This window comes from Struthio camelus, chromosome 36 (genome assembly GCF_040807025.1).
Source record: "Struthio camelus isolate bStrCam1 chromosome 36, bStrCam1.hap1, whole genome shotgun sequence".
NCBI lineage: Eukaryota > Metazoa > Chordata > Aves > Struthioniformes > Struthionidae > Struthio > Struthio camelus.
In genome coordinates, this window is record NC_090977.1 from 1 (window position 1) to 16150 (window position 16150).

At 76.1% G+C, this 16150-nt stretch overlaps 5 protein-coding genes across 8 annotated transcripts; 2 read left to right on the forward strand and 3 right to left on the reverse strand.

Annotated features, from left to right (window-relative positions):
- Window positions 1-118: 118 nt before the first annotated feature.
- On the reverse strand, window positions 119-5812 carry ABHD16A (abhydrolase domain containing 16A, phospholipase; the record flags this gene model as incomplete). Its single annotated transcript, XM_068923826.1, is given in 13 exon segments — window positions 119-303; window positions 388-437; window positions 781-844; window positions 942-1043; window positions 1129-1199; window positions 1202-1242; window positions 1484-1588; window positions 3897-3970; window positions 4048-4133; window positions 4386-4472; window positions 4892-4958; window positions 5053-5109; window positions 5675-5812. Coding segments are annotated over 13 exon segments (1103 nt in total), but the record flags the coding sequence as incomplete, so codon positions are not given.
- A 276-nt stretch (window positions 5813-6088) lies between these two features.
- LY6G6C (lymphocyte antigen 6 family member G6C) lies at window positions 6089-8163 on the reverse strand. The gene is made up of 3 exons (XM_068923893.1): window positions 7988-8163; window positions 7333-7449; window positions 6089-6488 (listed from the first exon to the last, which is right to left on the reverse strand). Exons 1-3 carry the CDS (start codon window positions 8037-8039, stop codon window positions 6286-6288), a joined length of 372 nt encoding a protein of 123 aa, XP_068779994.1. The 5' UTR covers window positions 8040-8163; the 3' UTR covers window positions 6089-6285.
- Window positions 8164-8530: 367 nt separating this feature from the next.
- CSNK2B (casein kinase 2 beta) lies at window positions 8531-11408 on the reverse strand. 3 transcript variants are annotated; one of them, XM_068923889.1, is made up of 7 exons: window positions 11313-11408; window positions 10161-10243; window positions 9964-10066; window positions 9405-9520; window positions 9254-9329; window positions 8930-9119; window positions 8531-8839 (listed from the first exon to the last, which is right to left on the reverse strand). In XM_068923889.1, the coding sequence occupies exons 2-7, from the start codon at window positions 10230-10232 to the stop codon at window positions 8749-8751; spliced, it is 648 nt and encodes a 215-aa protein (XP_068779990.1). In that variant the 5' UTR covers window positions 10233-10243; window positions 11313-11408; the 3' UTR covers window positions 8531-8748. The 3 variants fall into 3 exon arrangements, with proteins under 3 accessions (XP_068779990.1, XP_068779993.1, XP_068779991.1); XM_068923892.1 differs by lacking the exon at window positions 11313-11408 and adding an exon at window positions 10745-10836; XM_068923890.1 differs by lacking the exon at window positions 11313-11408 and adding an exon at window positions 10443-10684 and having other exon boundaries at window positions 10161-10361.
- A 53-nt stretch (window positions 11409-11461) lies between these two features.
- On the forward strand, window positions 11462-14287 carry GPANK1 (G-patch domain and ankyrin repeats 1). 2 transcript variants are annotated; one of them, XM_068923894.1, is made up of 3 exons: window positions 11462-11567; window positions 12493-13131; window positions 13209-14287. In XM_068923894.1, exons 2-3 carry the CDS (start codon window positions 12518-12520, stop codon window positions 13654-13656), a joined length of 1062 nt encoding a protein of 353 aa, XP_068779995.1. In that variant the 5' UTR covers window positions 11462-11567; window positions 12493-12517; the 3' UTR covers window positions 13657-14287. The 2 variants fall into 2 exon arrangements, with proteins under 2 accessions (XP_068779995.1, XP_068779996.1); XM_068923895.1 differs by having other exon boundaries at window positions 12493-12951.
- Window positions 14288-14493: 206 nt separating this feature from the next.
- On the forward strand, window positions 14494-15802 carry NFKBIL1 (NFKB inhibitor like 1). The gene is made up of 3 exons (XM_068923896.1): window positions 14494-14544; window positions 14648-14884; window positions 15110-15802. The coding sequence occupies exons 1-3, from the start codon at window positions 14517-14519 to the stop codon at window positions 15679-15681; spliced, it is 837 nt and encodes a 278-aa protein (XP_068779997.1). The 5' UTR covers window positions 14494-14516; the 3' UTR covers window positions 15682-15802.
- The last annotated feature ends 348 nt before the right edge of the window (window positions 15803-16150 follow it).

Here is a 16150-nt window from a genome sequence, read left to right on the forward strand (position 1 = left end):
CATTGCCCCCCATCACCCCTTCAGGACCCCTGGGACCCCCGTTCCCCCACTGCCCCTTCAGGACCCCCATCATCCCCCTGGGACCCCCATTACTCCCCCAGGGACCCTCCATTCCCACCTCGGGACCCCCATCGCTGCCCAGAGACCCCCCCAGGCCCCTCCTTGCCCCCCCCCGGTACCGGTGAAGCCCCCGATGGACCAGGCGTAGATGACGATGTCGCGGGGGGCGAAGCCGAGGCGGTGCAGCGCGTACTGCATCACCACGTCCATGGCGTTGGCCTCGCTCTGCGGCAGCGGCACCCCCTGCCCGGGGCGGGGGGGTGAGGAGGGCCGCCCCGGACGCCGGGGCCCTCGCCCCCCCGCCCGCGGGGGCGGCCAGGCACTCACCGTGCTGCCGGCGAAGCCGGGGTGGTTCCAGCCCAGGACGGAGTATCCGGCTGCGGGAGAGCGAGGACGGCGTCGCCCCGAGGGCTGGGGGGGGTCGGCCCAGGGACCCCCCCAAAAAGGGGAATGGAGCAGTCCAGGGACCCCCCAAGGAGGGAATAGAAAAACCCAGGATTTCCCCCAAAAGAGCACAGAAAAACCAGGAACCCCAAAAAGGAAACAGAAAAACCAGGGTTCCTGCAAAAGAGGAGTGGAAACCCCAGGAACCTCCCCCAAAAGGCCATGGAAAAACCCAGAAATCCCCCCCCAGAAGGGGAATGGAGCAGCCCGGAGACCCCCAAAAAGGGGTGCCCGGGCCGGCCCTCGGTGCGCGGGGGGGGGGGGGTCGGGCCGTACCGTCGAGGGGGGTGGAGAGGCAGCCGACCTCGTAGAAGCCGGCGTTGCCCTCGCAGCAGATCACCTGGGGGGGGGGGGAAAGGGGGGTCAAGACCCCCGAAACGCCGCCCCCCCTCCCCCCCCGGGGGAGCAGGACGCCTGGGCCCCCCCACCGGCCTCACCAGCGTCCGGCCCTGGGGCTCGGGGCCGCCGCGCCGGTCCACGAACATGGTGTCGATCTCGTTGCCGTCGCAGGCCAGCAGCTTGGCGCGTCGGCCGTGGCACTTGGGGGGGGGGGGGGAGGCGGTGAGAGCGGCCCGGACGCCTGGGCCCCGCGGCGGGGCGGCCCGGACGCCGGGGCCCGCTCACCTCCTCGACGAGGCGGGCCTGGCCCTGCAGCAGCACGGGCATCAGCGCCTTCTGCAGCAGGTAGACGGAGCCGGGTAGAGCATGCGGCGCCCCAGCGTGTGGGCCAGCACCAGGCTGCGGGGCGGGGCCGCGTGGGGGCGGGGCCGCGCGGGGGCGGGGCCGCCCCCAGCTCCGCCCCCCCCAGCCCCCGCCCGGCCAATCCCACCGGCCCTGTCCCCCCCTCCCTGCTCCCGAGGGGGTGGAGTCACCGAAAGCTCCACCCACTCCTGTTGGGGGTGGGGCTACTGCCAGCCCCACCCGCTCCGCCCTGGGGGCGGGGCCACCGCGAGCCCCGCCCTCCCGGGGCGGAGCCTACCTGGCCAGCTGGCAGGGCAGCTTGCGCAGGGCACCCAGGAGGCCGCGGGCGGCGCCGCGGGGGCCGGGGGGGGGCCGGAGCAGCGGAGCGCCGCGGGCGTCCCACCTGCGGGCACCCCGCGTCAGCCCCACGGCGGGGGGCGCCCGGACCCCGGGGACCCTCGGGGACGGGGGGGGCCGGACCCCGGGGACCACAGGGACGGGGGCACCCGGACGGCGGGGATGGGGTGGTGGGGGCCGGACCCCAGGGACCCTCGGGGACCCGGGGACAGGGCAGCCGGACGCTGGGGACCCTCGGGGATGGGGGGGGGCCGGACCCCAGGGACCACGGGACGGGGGGCACCCGGACGGCGGGGACGGGGGGGGGCCCGGACCCCAGGGACCCTCGGGGACCCCGGGGACAGGACAGCCGGACACTGGGGACCCTTGGGGATGGGGGGGGCCGGACCCCAGGGACCCTCGGGGACCCCAGGGACAGGGCAGCCGGACGCTGGGGACCCTCGGGGATGGGGGGGGCCGGACCCCAGGGACCCTCGGGGACCCCGGGGACAGGGCAGCCGGACCCCGGGGACCCTTGGGGATGGGGGGGGGGGCCGGACCCCAGGGACCACAGGGACGGGGGCACCCAGACGCCGGGGACGGAGGGGGGGGGCCGGACCCCAGGGACCCTCAGGGACCCCGGGGACAGGGCAGCGGGACGCTGGGGACCCTCGGGGATGGGGGGGGCCGGACCCCAGGGACCCTCGGGGACCCCGGGGACAGGGCAGCCGGACGCTGGGGACCCTCGTGGATGGGGGGGGCCGGACCCCAGGGACCCTCGGGGACCCCGGGGACAGGGCAGCGGGACGCTGGGGACCCTCGGGGATGGGGGGGGGCCGGACCCCAGGGACCCTCGGGGACCCCGGGGACAGGGCAGCCGGACGCTGGGGACCCTCGTGGATGGGGGGGGCCGGACCCCAGGGACCCTCGGGGACCCCGGGGACAGGGCAGCCGGACCCCGGGGACCCTTGGGGATGGGGGGGGGGGCCGGACCCCAGGGACCCTCGGGGACCCCAGGGACAGGACAGCCGGACGCTGGGGACCCTCGGGGACGGGGGGGGGGCCCGGACCCCGGGGACCACGGGGACGGGGGCACCCGGACGGCGGGGATGGGGTGGGGGGGGCCGGACCCCAGGGACCCTCGGGGACCCCGGGGACAGGACAGCCGGACGCTGGGGACCCTCGGGGATGGGGGGGGGCCGGACCCCAGGGACCACGGGGACGGGGGGCACCTGGACGGCGGGGACGGGGGGGGGCCCGGACCCCAGGGACCCTCGGGGACCCCGGGGACAGGACAGCCGGACGCTGGGGACCCTCGGGGATGGGGGGGGGCCGGACCCCAGGGACCACAGGGACGGGGGCACCCGGATGCCTGGGACTCCGGGGACGGGGGGGGCGCCCGGACCCCAGGGACCCTCGGGGACCCTGGGGACAGGGCAGCCGGACGCTGGGGACCCTCGTGGATGGGGGGGGGCGCCCGGACCCCAGGGACTATGGGGACGGGGGGCAGCTAGACCCCAGGGACCCTCGGGGGACCGGGGGGGGGCAGCCGGATGCTGGGGTCCCTCGGGGGACGGGGGGTGGGGCGCCCAGACCCCAGGGTCCCTCGGGGGGAGGGGCAGCCGGACACCGGGGACCCTCGGGGGGGGGCAGCCGGAGGCCGGGGACCCTCAGGGGACGGGGGGGGGCAGCCGGACGCCGGGGTCCCTCGGGGGACGGGGGGGGCAGCCGGACGCCGGGGACCCTCGGGGGACGGGGGGGGGAGGCAGCCGGACGCCGGGGTCCCTCGGGGGACCGGGGGGGGGCAGCCGGACACCGGGGACCCTCGGGGGACGGCGGGGGACGGGGGGGCAGCCGGAGGCCGGGGACCCTCGGGGGGACGGGGGGGGGGGCAGCCGGACGCCGGGGACCCTCGGGGGACAGGGGGGGGGGGCAGCCGGACGCCGGGGACCCTCGGGGGACGGGGGGGGGGCAGCCGGGGACCCTCGGGGGACGGGGGGGGGGAGGCAGCCGGACGCCGGGGACCCTCGGGGGACGGGGGGGGGGAGGCAGCCGGAGGCCGGGGACCCTCGGGGGACGGGGGGGGGGAGGCAGCCGGACGCCGGGGACCCTTGGGGGACGGGGGGGGGAGGCAGCCGGAGGCCGGGGACCCTCGGGGGACGGGGGGGCAGCCGGAGGCCGGGGACCCTCGGGGGACGGGGGACGGGGGGGGCAGCCGGAGGCCGGGGACCCTCGGGGGACGGGGGGGGGCAGCCGGAGGCCGGGGACCCTCGGGGGACGGGGGACGGGGGGGGGGCAGCCGGAGGCCGGGGACCCTCGGGGGACGGGGGACGGGGGGGGGGCAGCCGGAGGCCGGGGCCCGCGGCCTAACGCACCGGCTGGGGGCGGCGTCCCAGCGGAAGTCCACGGGCCAGCTCCGGAAGTCGAAGTTGTAGTTGGCGAGTTTGCGCTGCGGGGCGGGGGGGCAGGGTGAGGGGGGCGGCGGGGGGGCGGCGGGGGGGCGGCGGGGGGCGGCGGGGGGCGCACCTTCACCTCGGGGGTGCCCAGGCGGTGGCTGTCCTCCAGCACCGAGATGAACTGCACGTACTGCGGGTTCGTCCAGCGCCCGATGCCTGCGGGGGACGGCGCTGCCCCAGGGCCCACGCGGGGCCCAGGCGTCCGGGCACCCCCGGCCCAGGGGGCCCAGGCGTCCGGGCTCCCCCTCTCCCTGCGGGCCCAGGCGTCCCCCTTCCCCCTCCCCCAGGCCCCAAGTGTCCGGGACCCCCCCGCCCCCATCACGGGGCCCAGGCATCCGGGCCCCCCCCAGCCCCAGGGCCCAGGCGCCCAGGCCCCCCCGCCGCCGGGGCCCAGGCGTCCGGCCCCACCTCGCAGACAGGCCACCCCGGCCAGCAGCAGCACCACGGTGGCGGCGCAGTGCGAGAGCGGCACCACCCGCGACAGCGTCAGCAGTCCTGCCGGCACCGGGGGGGGGGAGTTGGGGGGGCAACAGCCGACCCCGACCCCCCCCGAAACCCCCAACCCCCCCGGACTCCCCCAGACCGGTCCTGACCCCCCCCCACACACCCCCGATCCCCGACCCTCCCAAATCGGGCCCTGACCCCCAACCCCCCACCGCCCCCAGCAGTCCCAGGGGGCCCCCCAGGTGCCCAGCCCCCAAATCTCCCCAGCTCCCCCCCCAAATCCCCCTGGTACCTCCAAATACCCCTCCCACTCCCCAAATCCCCCCCAGCTCCCCCAACACCCTCTGAAATCCCCCCCACTGGTGCCCCCAATTCCCACCTAACACCCCAAATCCCCCCCAGCACCCTAGTGCCCCCAACCCCCGATTTCCCCCCGCCAGCCCCAAATCCCCCCGGCCCCCCAGCCCCACCTTTGCGGTAGAGGTAGACGAAGGCCAGGGGCGACGCGTAGCACGAGACCGACCAGAGCACCGAGGCCTGGGGGGGGGGGGGGGCGTTACCGCGGCGCCCGGACGCCGGGGCCCCCAGGGCGGGTTGGGGGGCGCCCGGACGCCGGGGCCCCCGGGCTCACCAGGGCCAGGACGCTGTCGGCGTGCTTCTCCAGGCTGCCCGGCTGGTAGTAGGAGTCCTGCGGGAGCCGGCGTCAGGCGGCGGCGCCACGGCGACCGCGCGGGGCGTCAGGCGGCGGCACGCGGGCGCTGCGTCGGTGTCACGGCGGCCGCCCCAACCCCCCCCCCCCGTTGCCACCCTCCAGTTGCCGTGACAACCCCGTGACGATGTCACACCAACCCCCCCCCGCCCCCGGTCACTGCAACACCCCTGCGAGGTCACCGCGGTGACGTCACGGCCGCCCCACGGTCCCCGTGGCACTGTTGCTATGACGACCCTAACGCCGCGACGGTGACGTCACGCCCAGCCCACGGCCGCCATGCCGCTGTTGTCATGACAACCCGGCAGGTGCGACGGTGACGTCACGCTAACTGCACGGCCGCGTCACGACCCCGAGGCCGTCGCGATGACGCCACGCCAGGCCCCACGTCGCCGTGACGACCCGAGCTGACGTCACGCCAGGCCCCGGCCCCCGTGTCGCCGTCGCCGTGACGACCCGAGCTGACGTCACGCCGGCCCCGGCCCCCCTCACCCAGGCCGTCGCCGTCGCCGTGACGCCCCGGCGCGGCCCGGCCCCGACTCACCCAGGACGGCTCCGCGCGGGCCCCGGCCGCGCCGCGGGGCGCCGGGCCCGGCCCGCGGTCCTGGTAGACGCGGTAGAGCCGCGGCCCCAGGACGCAGCTCAGCAGCTTCGCCATCTTGGGCCGGGCCGGGGCGGCGGGCGGGGCGGGGGCGGGACTTCCGGGCGCGCTACGGAAGCCCGCGAGTGCCGAGCCGCAGCGCGCCGCTTTCGAAACGCGCCGCCGCCGGGGACGGAGCGCCGCTGGGGTCAAGCTTCGCCACAAGGCGCTTCGCCGCCCTTAAAGGGCCAGAGGCCGCTTTCCCTCGGACCTCCACGCGACGTCGGGGGGGGGGGCGGCGTTGCCATGGCAACAGCTGCCTCCCGGGCGCCATGTTGGGGGCAGTTTTGGAGGCGACAAGTGGGGCCACGATGGTGTCGCTGCTTGCAGGGTCACTTGCTGTTTATTGGCCCCCAAAACACCCGGAAACGCCCCCAAACGGCGCCCTGGAACGCCCGTCTCCCTCGGGGGCGATCGGACCGGAGCCCGGCCCGGCCGTCACCTCAGCCCCGCTGGGGGCGCCCGGCCCGCGGGGAGGGCAAGAGGCCGGGGCCAGTTTGGGGGCTCGGGGCGGGTCAGCGCAGGGGCCCCCAGAGGCCGAGGAGGGCGCCGAGTGCCAGGCCGGGGGGCAGCAGTGGGGCGCGGGGGGCGGCGGCGTTGCACAGTGTCATGTTGCAGCAGGAGAGCTCGAGCTGGAGCCCCAGGGACAGCTCGGAGGAGTTGCGCTCGCAGGCGTCCCACGGGATGCAGCCGTAGTGGGAGAACACGGCCACCCCCTCTGCGGGCCGGGGTGAGCCGCGCGCCCGGACGCCTGGGTCCCTCCCGGACGCCTGGGTCCCCCCCCGGACGCCTGGGTCCCTCGGACTTCTGGGTCCCTCCAAGTCTCCTGGGTCCCTCCCGGACGCCTGGGTCCCCCCCCGGACGCCTGGGTCCCTCGGACTCCTGGGTCCCTCCCGGATGCCTGGGCCCCCTGGGTCCCTTCCCAGATGCCTGGGTCCCTCCCCCCCAGACTCCTGGGTCCCTCCCGGACGCCTGGGCCCCCCAGACTCCTGGGTCCCTCCAAGACTCCTGGGTCCCTCCCGGATGCCTGGGCCCCCTGGGTCCCTCCCGGATGCCTGGGCCCCCCGGACGCCTGGGTCCCTCCAAGACTCCTGGGTCCCTCCTGGACGCCTGGGTCCTCCCCCCGGACGCCTGGGTCCCTCGGACTCCTGGGTCCCTCCCGGATGCCTGGGTCTCTCGGACTCCTGGGTCCCTCCCGGATGCCTGGGCCCCCTGGGTCCCTTCCCAGATGCCTGGGTCCCTCCCCCCCAGACTCCTGGGTCCCTCCCGGACGCCTGGGTCCCCCAGACTCCTGGGTCCCCCCCGGACACCTGGGCCCCCCAGACTCCTGGGTCCCTCCAAGACTCCTGGGTCCCTCCCGGATGCCTGGGCCCCTCCCCCCCAGACTCCTGGGTCCCTCTCGGACACCTGGGCCCCCCAGACTCCTGGGTCCCTCCCGGACACCTGGGTCCCCTCCCGGACACCTGGGTCCTATTTGGATGCCTGGGACCCTCCCCCTCCGGTTGCCCACTCCCCCCCACCCCGGACGCCTGGGTCCCCTCCCGCCGCCGGCGGAGCCTTACGGAGGGAGACCCTGGCGGAGCCGCAGGCTTGGCCGCTGCGGGCGGCGCAGGTCTTGGCCGAGGTCAGACAGACGCCGCGGATCTTCGCGGTGCACTCGTTGCACTGGAGGCCGCCGGCTGGGAGAGGCCGGCGGTCGCGCGAGGGCTCCCGGACGCCTGGGTCCCCTCCCCGGGCGCCCTCGGCCCCGGCCTGCTGCCTCCGCTGCCCCCTCGGCGGTTCCCGGCGCCTCGAGCCGCCGCCACCCAGCCCCCCCCACCGGGGACCCAGGCGTCCGGGGCCGAGTCACCCCCGGGCTGCGCCCAGGAGCCACGTGAGGTTTTGGCCGACGGTGGGCGCAAACAGCCTCGCCCCAGCGCGCGGACAGGCCAAGGGCCCAGGTGTCCGGGCGCCCACCCTGCCCTCCTCCTACCCCCACACTCCTGCCCCCCCAGGGGACCCAGGTGGCCGGGCACCCCCACCCCACACACCCCTCTGGGGGCCCAGGTGTCCGAGGGTCCCCACCCCACGTGCCCCCCAGGGCACCCAGGCGTCTGAGCGCCTCCCGTCCCACCCCACACACCCCACAGGGCCCAGGCGTCCGGGCACCCCCATCCCGCCCCACACGCTCCCCTGCCCCCCTGGGGACCCAGGCGTCCGGGGCGGGGTGCCGCTCACCCGCCCGTGCCAGCAGCAGCAGGGGCAGGAGCAGCAGGGGCCGCGGGGCCATGGCGGGCTCTGGCACCGAGTGTGTCCCCCCACCCCGGGGCCACCGCCACTTTATAAGGGCAGGTGCAGCCGCGAGGCCACGCCCTGGCCCGGACGCCTGGGTCCCCAGGGTGGCGGCACGCCCCCCCCCCCCCCCAATCCTGGAGGGAGTGTAATCATAGTGACCAAACAGGGGCCCTGGGGACAACCCGGGGGGGGGGGTTGTCAAGGAAGTGGGTGCCCGGACGCCTGGGTCCCGGGGGCGGGGGTCCGCGGGGCAGAGTGGGAAGCGGAGGAACCCGGGCGCCTGGGCCCGTTCCAGGCCCCCGGGGAGATTCCCCAGCTTTTGTGCGCTGGGAGGGAAGAGCAAACACAGCTAATCCAGGCCGGGCGCGCCGGGGCCTGCAGCCACCCCTCCCTCCCTCCCGCCGCCGCCTCGGGGTCGCTCTCACGACAACAAGCAACTGGGCGGGTTTTCGCGAAGGCGGAACAAAAAACCACCTCGCTCGTGGCCCGGTTTTCTGAACTTCTTTCTTTTTGTAATTGAACTCTGAGAAAAATCAACCAAAAACAGATTAATTTAAACAGTACGTAGGACTGGGAAGGGGCCTCAGCCCTGCCCCGAGGGACCAGACCCAAAAAACGCGACGGAAAAAGAAAGGAAAAACAAGGCAGCAGCGGCCCCTTGCTGCGGGGGGAGAGGAGGGACCCAGGTGTCCGGGGCGGCGGGCTCAGCGGATGGTTTTCACGGGGCTCTTGAAGTTGCTGGCGGCCTGGAGCTGCAGCTGGTACGCCATGGGGTGGATCTTGAAACCGTACAGCCTGGAAGAAGAAAAAAAAGCATCGGGACAGCGCTGGGCTGTCAGTAGGCCCCAGAGTGAACGCTGCGGAGAAAAAGGGGCCGGGGCTCACCTGGGCACGAACTGGTTGGCGGGCCGCTTGGGCCGGTACTCGGGGTGCACCATGAAGAGCATGTGGGGGAAGCCGGTGCCGAAGTAGGCGCCGTCGGTGTGGTGGTGCCGGGAGGACTTGGGCGTGTAGACGTCCATGCACTTGGGGCAGTAGAGCTTCACCATCGCCTCCCCGGGGATGTCCGAGAGACCTGCGCGCGGCCGGCTCAGCGGGGCCCAGGCGTCCGGGCCCCTCCGCGCCTCCCACCCTCCCTTCCCCGGCACCCGCCGAGCCAGGCGTCCGGGCCCCCGCTCCAGGGCCCAGGCGTCCGGGCCCCGCCCCTACCGATGGGCAGCATGGGCTGGTTCTCGCAGTAGACGCGGGGGCAGTAGCCGAAGTCGCCCTGCTGGTACTTCTCGAGCTGGGGGGGGGAGCGAGAGGGGCGGTGAGGGGGGCGCGGGGGGGGCGCCCGGCCCCGGGGCGGCGCAGCACCCACCATCTGGGCGATGCCGCGGTTGGTGAGGATGTAGCGCGCGTGGATGAGGCCGTAGAGCATCTCGGCCGCCTGCTCGATGAGGTCGCTCTGGTTGGGGTTGTCCTCCAGCTCCTCGTCTGCGCGGGCGGGTCAGCGGGGACCCAGGCGTCCGGCCCCCCCCCCCCCCCCGCCAGCCCCCCTCGGGGGGCGCCGACCCCCCCCGAGACCCCTCAAAGGCTCCGAGCCCAACCCAGGACCGCCGAACCCCCTCGCGATCCCTTCTTGACCTCCACGGCCCCCCCAGGGCCCCCCAATGCCCCAGGAGCCCCCCTAACTCCCCTAGAACCCCGACCCCCTCGGGACCTCCCTGTGCCCCCCCACATCTCCCTGGTCCCCCCCCAGCTCCCCCCGAGATCCCCCAAGCCCCCTATGACCTCTCCAAGGACCCCCCCAGCTCCCTGCAGCTCCCCTAGGACCCACCAAGGACCCTCAACCCCCGCTCCGGGCCCTCTCAAGCCCCGTAGGGACCCTCGCAGCCCCCCCAGGGGCCCCACGGGGCCCCCCCGCAGCCCCCCAGCACCTGGCTCCAGGTCGAGGATCATGTCGAGCGCCTGGCGATAGTGCGGCACCTGCTCATTGAGCCCCGTCAGGTTGAACTTGTCCTGGATGTAGTCCTCGTCCACCTGGGGCAGGAGAGGCGGCGTGAGGACCCAGGCGTCCGGGCACCCCCCGGCCCCCCCCCAAGGGGACCCAGGCGTCCGGGCGGCCCCCGCTCACCTCGCAGAAGAACTCGTTGCCTCGGAGGCCGCAGAACCAGGAGATCCAGGAAACCTCCTCGGAGCTGCTCATGGTCCCGGAGTCTGGGGGAGGCGGGCGGTGAGGCCGGGATGACCCCCGCCAGGGGCCCAGGCGTCCGAGACCCCTTCACCGCCCCCACTCAAGGGCCCAGGCGTCCGAGACCCCTTCACCCCCCCCCCACTCAAGGGCCCAGGCATCCGAGACCTCTTCACCACCCCCACTCAAGGGCCCAGGCGTCCCGGGGCCCTTCACCCCCCCCACTCAAGGGCCCAGGCGTCCGAGACCCCTTCACCACCCCCCCCACTCAAGGGCCCAGGCGTCCCGGGGCCCTTCACCACCCCCCCACTCAAGGGCCCAGGCGTCCGAGACCCCTTCACCCCCCCCCACTCAAGGGCCCAGGTGTCCGGGGGCCCCTTCACCCCCCCCCATTCAAGGGCCCAGGTGTCCGGGGCCCGGCCCTCCCTCACTTAGGGGCTCCCCTTCACCCCAGCCCCCCAGGACCCAGACGTCCGGGCCCCCCTCGGCCCCGCCCCCCCGGGGGCCCAGGCGTCCGGGCCCCTCACCGCGGCTCTCAGGGGGCGAACAAGGGGCCGCGCAGCGCCAACCCTCCCCGCAGCAAGGCCGCCCTGCGCCGCGCCGTCCCGCGCATGCGCCGCCGCGGGGGCCGCCGGGAACTGGAGTCCGCGCCGCCGCGGGAGCCGCCTCCCCCCCCTCCGCCGGCCAATCGCGAGCCGCCTCCCGCCTACAGCTCCCGGCGGCCCCCGCGCGGAAGGGAGTGGGGTGGGAGGGCGCCCCCACCACGTGACGCGGCGGAGGGAGTGCGGCTGCGCGACCCGCGGCCGGGGCCGGTCACGTGGGGCGGCGCGAGGTACGGCGGGAGTTGTAGTCCCGCGGCACCGCCTCCTCCATAGGGGTGAATGGCGCGGGGGGGGCTGAGAACTACAACCGCGAGGGGGCCGTTATACCCCCCCCGGCTCCGCGAGAGGAGGCGGGGCCTGCGCTAGAGTGGGCGTGGCTTATCCCACTACCGGGGAAAGGGGTGTTTCTGCGGGGGAGCGGCCTTAACCCCCCCGAGGGGGGGGGTCCCTCGTTACCATGGCCACGGGGCGGGGGGCGGGGCCTCGCACTCACCGCCCCGCGCTGCCGTCGTTGCAGCCCAGCGCGGCCCCGGCGGCGCCGCGCGGGGGCTTCTGGGGGACGCGACAACGGCCGCCGGGCGGCGCGCGCATGCGCGGGGGGGTGGCGGTCCGCCAGTGGCCGACGCGCATGCGCGCGCTCCCTCCGCCTCGCCCGCCGTAGCGGTGCGCCTGCGCGCCCCCCCTCCCCCGCGGCTGCGCCTGCGCGCCGGAGCGCGGCGCCCTGGCGCTCTGCTCCGCCGTCTCTATGGTGAGTTGGGGGGCTGGAGGGGTGCGGCCTGCCCGCGGGGACCTGCCCCACCGCTGCCGCCTCGGGATCACCCCCCCAGGGCCGGGGCCTGCCCCACCGACCCCCTCCCCCCGGGTCTGGGCCTGCCCCACCGACCCCCTCCCCCCGGGTCTGGGCCTGCCCCACCGACCCCCCCCCCGGGTCTGGGCCTGCCCCACCGACCCCCCCCGGGGTCTGGACCTGCCCCACCGACCCCCCCCCAAGTCTGGACCTGCCCCACCGACCCCCCCCCGGGGTCTGGACCTGCCCCACCGACCCCCCTCCCAAGTCTGGACCTGCCCCACCGACCCCCCCCCCGGGTCTGGGCCTGCCCCACCGACCCCCCCCGGGGTCTGGACCTGCCCCACCGACCCCCCCCCAAGTCTGGACCTGCCCCACCGACCCCCCCCCGGGTCTGGACCTGCCCCACCGACCCCCCCCGGGGTCTGGACCTGCCCCACCGACCCCCCCCCAAGTCTGGACCTGCCCCACCGACCCCCCCCCGGGTCTGGACCTGCCCCACCGACCCCCCCCCGGGTCTGGACCTGCCCCACCGACCCCCCCCCAAGTCTGGACCTGCCCCACCGACCCCCCCCCGGGGTCTGGACCTGCCCCACCGACCCCCCTCCCAAGTCTGGACCTGCCCCACCGACCCCCCCCCCCGGGTCTGGACCTGCCCCACCGACCCCCCCCCCAAGTCTGGACCTGCCCCACCGACCCCCTCCAGGGCTCTTCCCCCCTCCCCAGGATCTGCCCCACATCCCTAGGCCTGAACCTTCCTTGGGCACCTGCCCCCCCCCCCCAGCCCCAACCCTCCTTCTCTAGGGCTGTTCCCCTGCCAGGGCCCTGCCCCACATCCCCCCCTTCCCCCACTGCCGCCCTGACCCGGCCTCTCCCCCCACCTCAGCCCTGAGCCGCCGCCGGGCGCCGCCATGGCCCAGCTCATCGCCTTCACCCGGGCCCGGGACGAGACCGACTGCTGGAAGGACGGACACCTCCAGCGGCGCCCGGCCGCCCCCGCCGAGCCCGGCAGCCAGGCCGGCGACGAGGCCCGGCGCTTCTACGAGAGCCTCCTGGCCGGGGAGGACGGGGCCGGCCCCGCCGCGCCGCCTGTGCCCCCCGCCGCGCCGCCTGCGACCCCCTCCGAGCCGCCTGTGCCGCCCGCCGAGCCGCCCCCGGCCCCCTCCGAGCCGCCCCGGGCCCGCCGCAAGCCCCCCGCGGCCCCGTCGGGCCCCACCGACACTCGCCGGGGCAACGCGCTGCTGAAGGCGGCTCAGGACGGCGACCTGGGCACCCTGCGGCGGCTGCTGGAGAAGGAGGGCTGCGACGTCAACTACCGGGACGGCTTCGCCTGGACGGCGCTGATGTGCGCGGCCCGCGCGGGGCGAGCGGCCGCCGTGCGCTACCTGCTGCGCCGCGGGGCCGCCCGAACGGGTTTCCGCGAGGCCGGGGGCCGCGACGCCGCCGGGCTGGCCGAGGACGCTGGCCACCGCGGGCTGGCGCGGCTGCTGCGCGAGTGGCGGCCGGAGCCCGAGGAGGCGCCGCGGTGAGTCGGTGCCCGGGCGGCGGCGGGGCGCAGCGGGCGCCCGCGGCCCTGCCTGACGCCTCCTCTCCCCGCCGCAGGCCGGCCCCGGCGGAGCGGCGCTTCTGCGGCGTCTGCGGGACGCACTACGCCGAGGAGAGCGCGGCGCAGCACGAGCGCTCCACCGCCCACCTCCTCAGCCGGGGCGACCCCCCGCCGCCCGCCCGCTACCACATCCCCGAGACCAACGTCGGCTTCCGGCTCCTCGTCAAGGGCGGCTGGGACGGCCGCGCCGGGCTGGGCCCCGCCGGCGACGGGCGCCGCTTCCCCGTCCAGACCCTGCTCAAGCGCGACCACAGAGGCCTGGGCTGCCCCAGCGACCTCCGGCCCCGCGTCACCCACTTCGAGGCCCGCGACGCCGCCGCCGTGGCCGAGCCGCCGAAGCCGAGGGCCGAGCGGGCCGGGGCGGCGGGGAAGCGCCAGGCCCAGCGCCGGGAGGCCGCCGCCCGGGCCTGGGAGCGCGACCTCCGCGCCTACATGGGCCGCTGAGCGCCGGCGGCCCCGGCCGCCGGGGCTCGCCCCAGCCCCCCTCGCGCTGGCGGCAAAATCGGGGCGGAAACCCAGCTTTCGCGTGCTGGGCGACGCGGTTGGCGCTGCCCAGGACTCTGGAGCCGCTCGCTGCGGTGCCGCCGGTGAGTCCGACCTGCCGGGGCGCGGCGTAACCCCACGGACCCCGTTCCTGCCCTTGACCCCCATTCGCGTCACTGATCCCTGCTGACCGCTTTGGTCCCCATTGATCCCGCGCGAGTCTTTCGTCCCCGTTCGCACCCTCGATCTGCTTCTGCCCCTATTCAGCGCTTTGGTCCCCATCGATCCCCATTCACGCTGTCGGTCCCTATCGACCCCCATTCATGCTGTCGGTCCCCGTCGATCCCCGTTCATGTCGTTGATTGCTGTTTGCTCCGTTGGTTTCTACTGATTCCCATTCACAGCATCAATCCCCACCGATCCCCATTCACGTCGTTGATCCCCGTTGATTCCCCTTCAGCTCATTGATCCCCATTCGCCCCATTGATTCCCACTGATTCCCCTTCCCCCATTGATCCCCATTTGCCCCATTGATCCCCACTGATTCCCCTTCACCTCATTGATCCCCCTTCGCCCCATTGATCCCCACTGATTCCCCTTCCCCCATTGATCCCTATTCGTGCCGTGCAGCCTCGTTCACCCCGGTGATCCCCACTGGTGCCCTCATTGGTCCCCTCGTTGCCCCCTTTGGGCCCCGTTGGCCCCTGTCACCCCCGCGCGGGTCCCTCCACGCCGCCCCCCCCCCCCGCCAGCGCCGCCGCTTCCGCCCTCCCCTGTCGCCACTTCCGCCCCCTGCGGGGCCGCTTCCGCCCGGGGCCGCCATGGGCTCCCACCGGCGGCGGCACCGCGGTGAGCCCCTCCCCTCCCCCCCGGAGGGCCCAGGCATCCGGGGCCCCTCCCCCCGGGCCCTGGGGACCCAGGCGTCCGGGTGACCTTTCCCCTTTGTCCCCAGGCGACCAGGAGCCCCCCGCGCCCCCGCGGTGCCGCTGCCCGGAGCCGGAGGTGCCGGGGGGCAGGACAAGGCGGGGGGTCGGGGGGTGGGGGAGCCCCACGGCTGCCCCACGGCTGCCCCACGGCTGCTCCGGCCGCCCCCAGGCCGCCCCGGAGCCCCCCAGCCCGGACGGCGGCTGGCGCCAGCGGCTGCTGCAGGAGTGGGAGGACGAGTGCGGCGAGCCCCAGTGCTACCGAGGTACGGCTGCCCCACGGCGGGCCCGCACGCAGCCCCACGCCCTGCCCCTCGGCAGCCCCGTGGCAACCCCGCGCGCTCCCTCAGCCGGGAAGCCGCCATCTCCGTTCTCGCCGCCCCAAGGAGCTCCCCTTGCCTGCAGCGGGGCTGCCGGGGGGTGCTCCCTGCCCCACAGAGCCCCGCGCCGTGGGGCTGCCTGCCTCAGCCCTCCCCTCTCCCCCCGCGCAGAGGACTTCGCCGCGCCGGAGCCGGAGCCCTACGATGCCTGGGCCGACCGCATCGCGGAGGAGCACCGCCGCAAGCGGAGCCGCCAGGGCAGCCTCGATGCCGCCAGGGGCCCCCCGAAACCGCCGCCCGGCCCCTCGCACCGGCGCCGGGAGGCCGAATCCCGGCTCTACTGGCAGCGCCAGCGCGAGAAGGAGGAGCAGGTGCGGCGAGCCCGGGCCCAGCGCACCGGCGGGGCCAGGACGGCCCCCGAAACCAGCTGCCGGGAGCCCCCCGAGGCCCGGGAGCCCCCCGAACCCGGCGCGCTGCTCCGCTACGACGACATCCCCTGGCCCTGCGCAGGCGGCGGGCCCGAGGCCATGGCGGCGGCGGCGCTGGAGGCTGCGCCGGCCCCTCCCGCCGGCCCCCCCGGGCCCTACCGGCGCCTGCTGCGGCAGCAACGGGCCCGCTGGCACCCCGACCGCTTCGCCCAGCGCTGGGGCGCCCGCCTGCATCCCCGGGACCGCCAGCGGGTCCTGGCCGCCGTCACCGCCCTCTCGCAGGCCCTCAACCGCCGGGCCGACGCCGCCAAGTGACGCGCGGGGCAATAAACGGGGCGTCCCCCCCCCCCCGACACCCGCGGTGGCTTCTCTGGTGGTTCGTGCGTGGGCTGGGCGCGCTGTGGGGCGCCGAGATTGGAGGGGCCGGGGGCCGGGTTTCGGGGCAGATGCGCCGGTTTCGGCCGGGGGGAGGCGCCGGAGCTGACGAAAGCCCCCGCCCGGGCTTTGCCCAAACCTAGGCTGTTTTGCATCGAAACGAGGGCGCCAACTTCTGCTTTCTCCGGCAGGTTACCTCCCGCCGCGGCCTCCCCCGTCCCCGCAGGCCACATCCGGCCTCGGGGCTTTTCCTGCCACGGCCCCAACCGCGAGCAAACGGCCGCGGCGCCGGGGCCGGGGGCAGATGAGCCGCCCCCAGGGTAAATAACGGTTGTCAATAAACAAGGAGGCTGCGGGAGGCGCGTCATGGCACGACGGGCGATGAGCGGTTAGCGGCTTCGCTAGCGCG

What these genes read in the sequence shown, in the direction of transcription:
- LY6G6C (XM_068923893.1), bottom strand. Translation starts at nt 8,039, where the DNA reads ATGGCCCCGCGGCCCCTGCTGCTCCTGCCCCTGCTGCTGCTGGCACGG. An exon ending in GCTGCTGCTGGCACGGGCGG is followed by an intron (nt 7,450 to 7,987) that starts GTGAGCGGCACC and finishes GGCCTCTCCCAG; the next exon opens with CCGGCGGCCTCCAGTGCAAC. An exon ending in CTCCGCCAGGGTCTCCCTCC is followed by an intron (nt 6,489 to 7,332) that starts GTAAGGCTCCGC and finishes CCCGGCCCGCAG; the next exon opens with AGGGGGTGGCCGTGTTCTCC.
- CSNK2B (XM_068923889.1), bottom strand. Translation starts at nt 10,232, where the DNA reads ATGAGCAGCTCCGAGGAGGTTTCCTGGATCTCCTGGTTCTGCGGCCTC. An exon ending in GCAACGAGTTCTTCTGCGAG is followed by an intron (nt 10,067 to 10,160) that starts GTGAGCGGGGGC and finishes CTCCTGCCCCAG; the next exon opens with GTGGACGAGGACTACATCCA. An exon ending in ACCGCGGCATCGCCCAGATG is followed by an intron (nt 9,330 to 9,404) that starts GTGGGTGCTGCG and finishes TCCCCCCCCCAG; the next exon opens with CTCGAGAAGTACCAGCAGGG.
- GPANK1 (XM_068923894.1), top strand. Translation starts at nt 12,518, where the DNA reads ATGGCCCAGCTCATCGCCTTCACCCGGGCCCGGGACGAGACCGACTGC. An exon ending in GAGCCCGAGGAGGCGCCGCG is followed by an intron (nt 13,132 to 13,208) that starts GTGAGTCGGTGC and finishes TCCCCGCCGCAG; the next exon opens with GCCGGCCCCGGCGGAGCGGC.
- NFKBIL1 (XM_068923896.1), top strand. Translation starts at nt 14,517, where the DNA reads ATGGGCTCCCACCGGCGGCGGCACCGCG. An exon ending in CCACCGGCGGCGGCACCGCG is followed by an intron (nt 14,545 to 14,647) that starts GTGAGCCCCTCC and finishes CTTTGTCCCCAG; the next exon opens with GCGACCAGGAGCCCCCCGCG. An exon ending in CGAGCCCCAGTGCTACCGAG is followed by an intron (nt 14,885 to 15,109) that starts GTACGGCTGCCC and finishes CCCCCCGCGCAG; the next exon opens with AGGACTTCGCCGCGCCGGAG.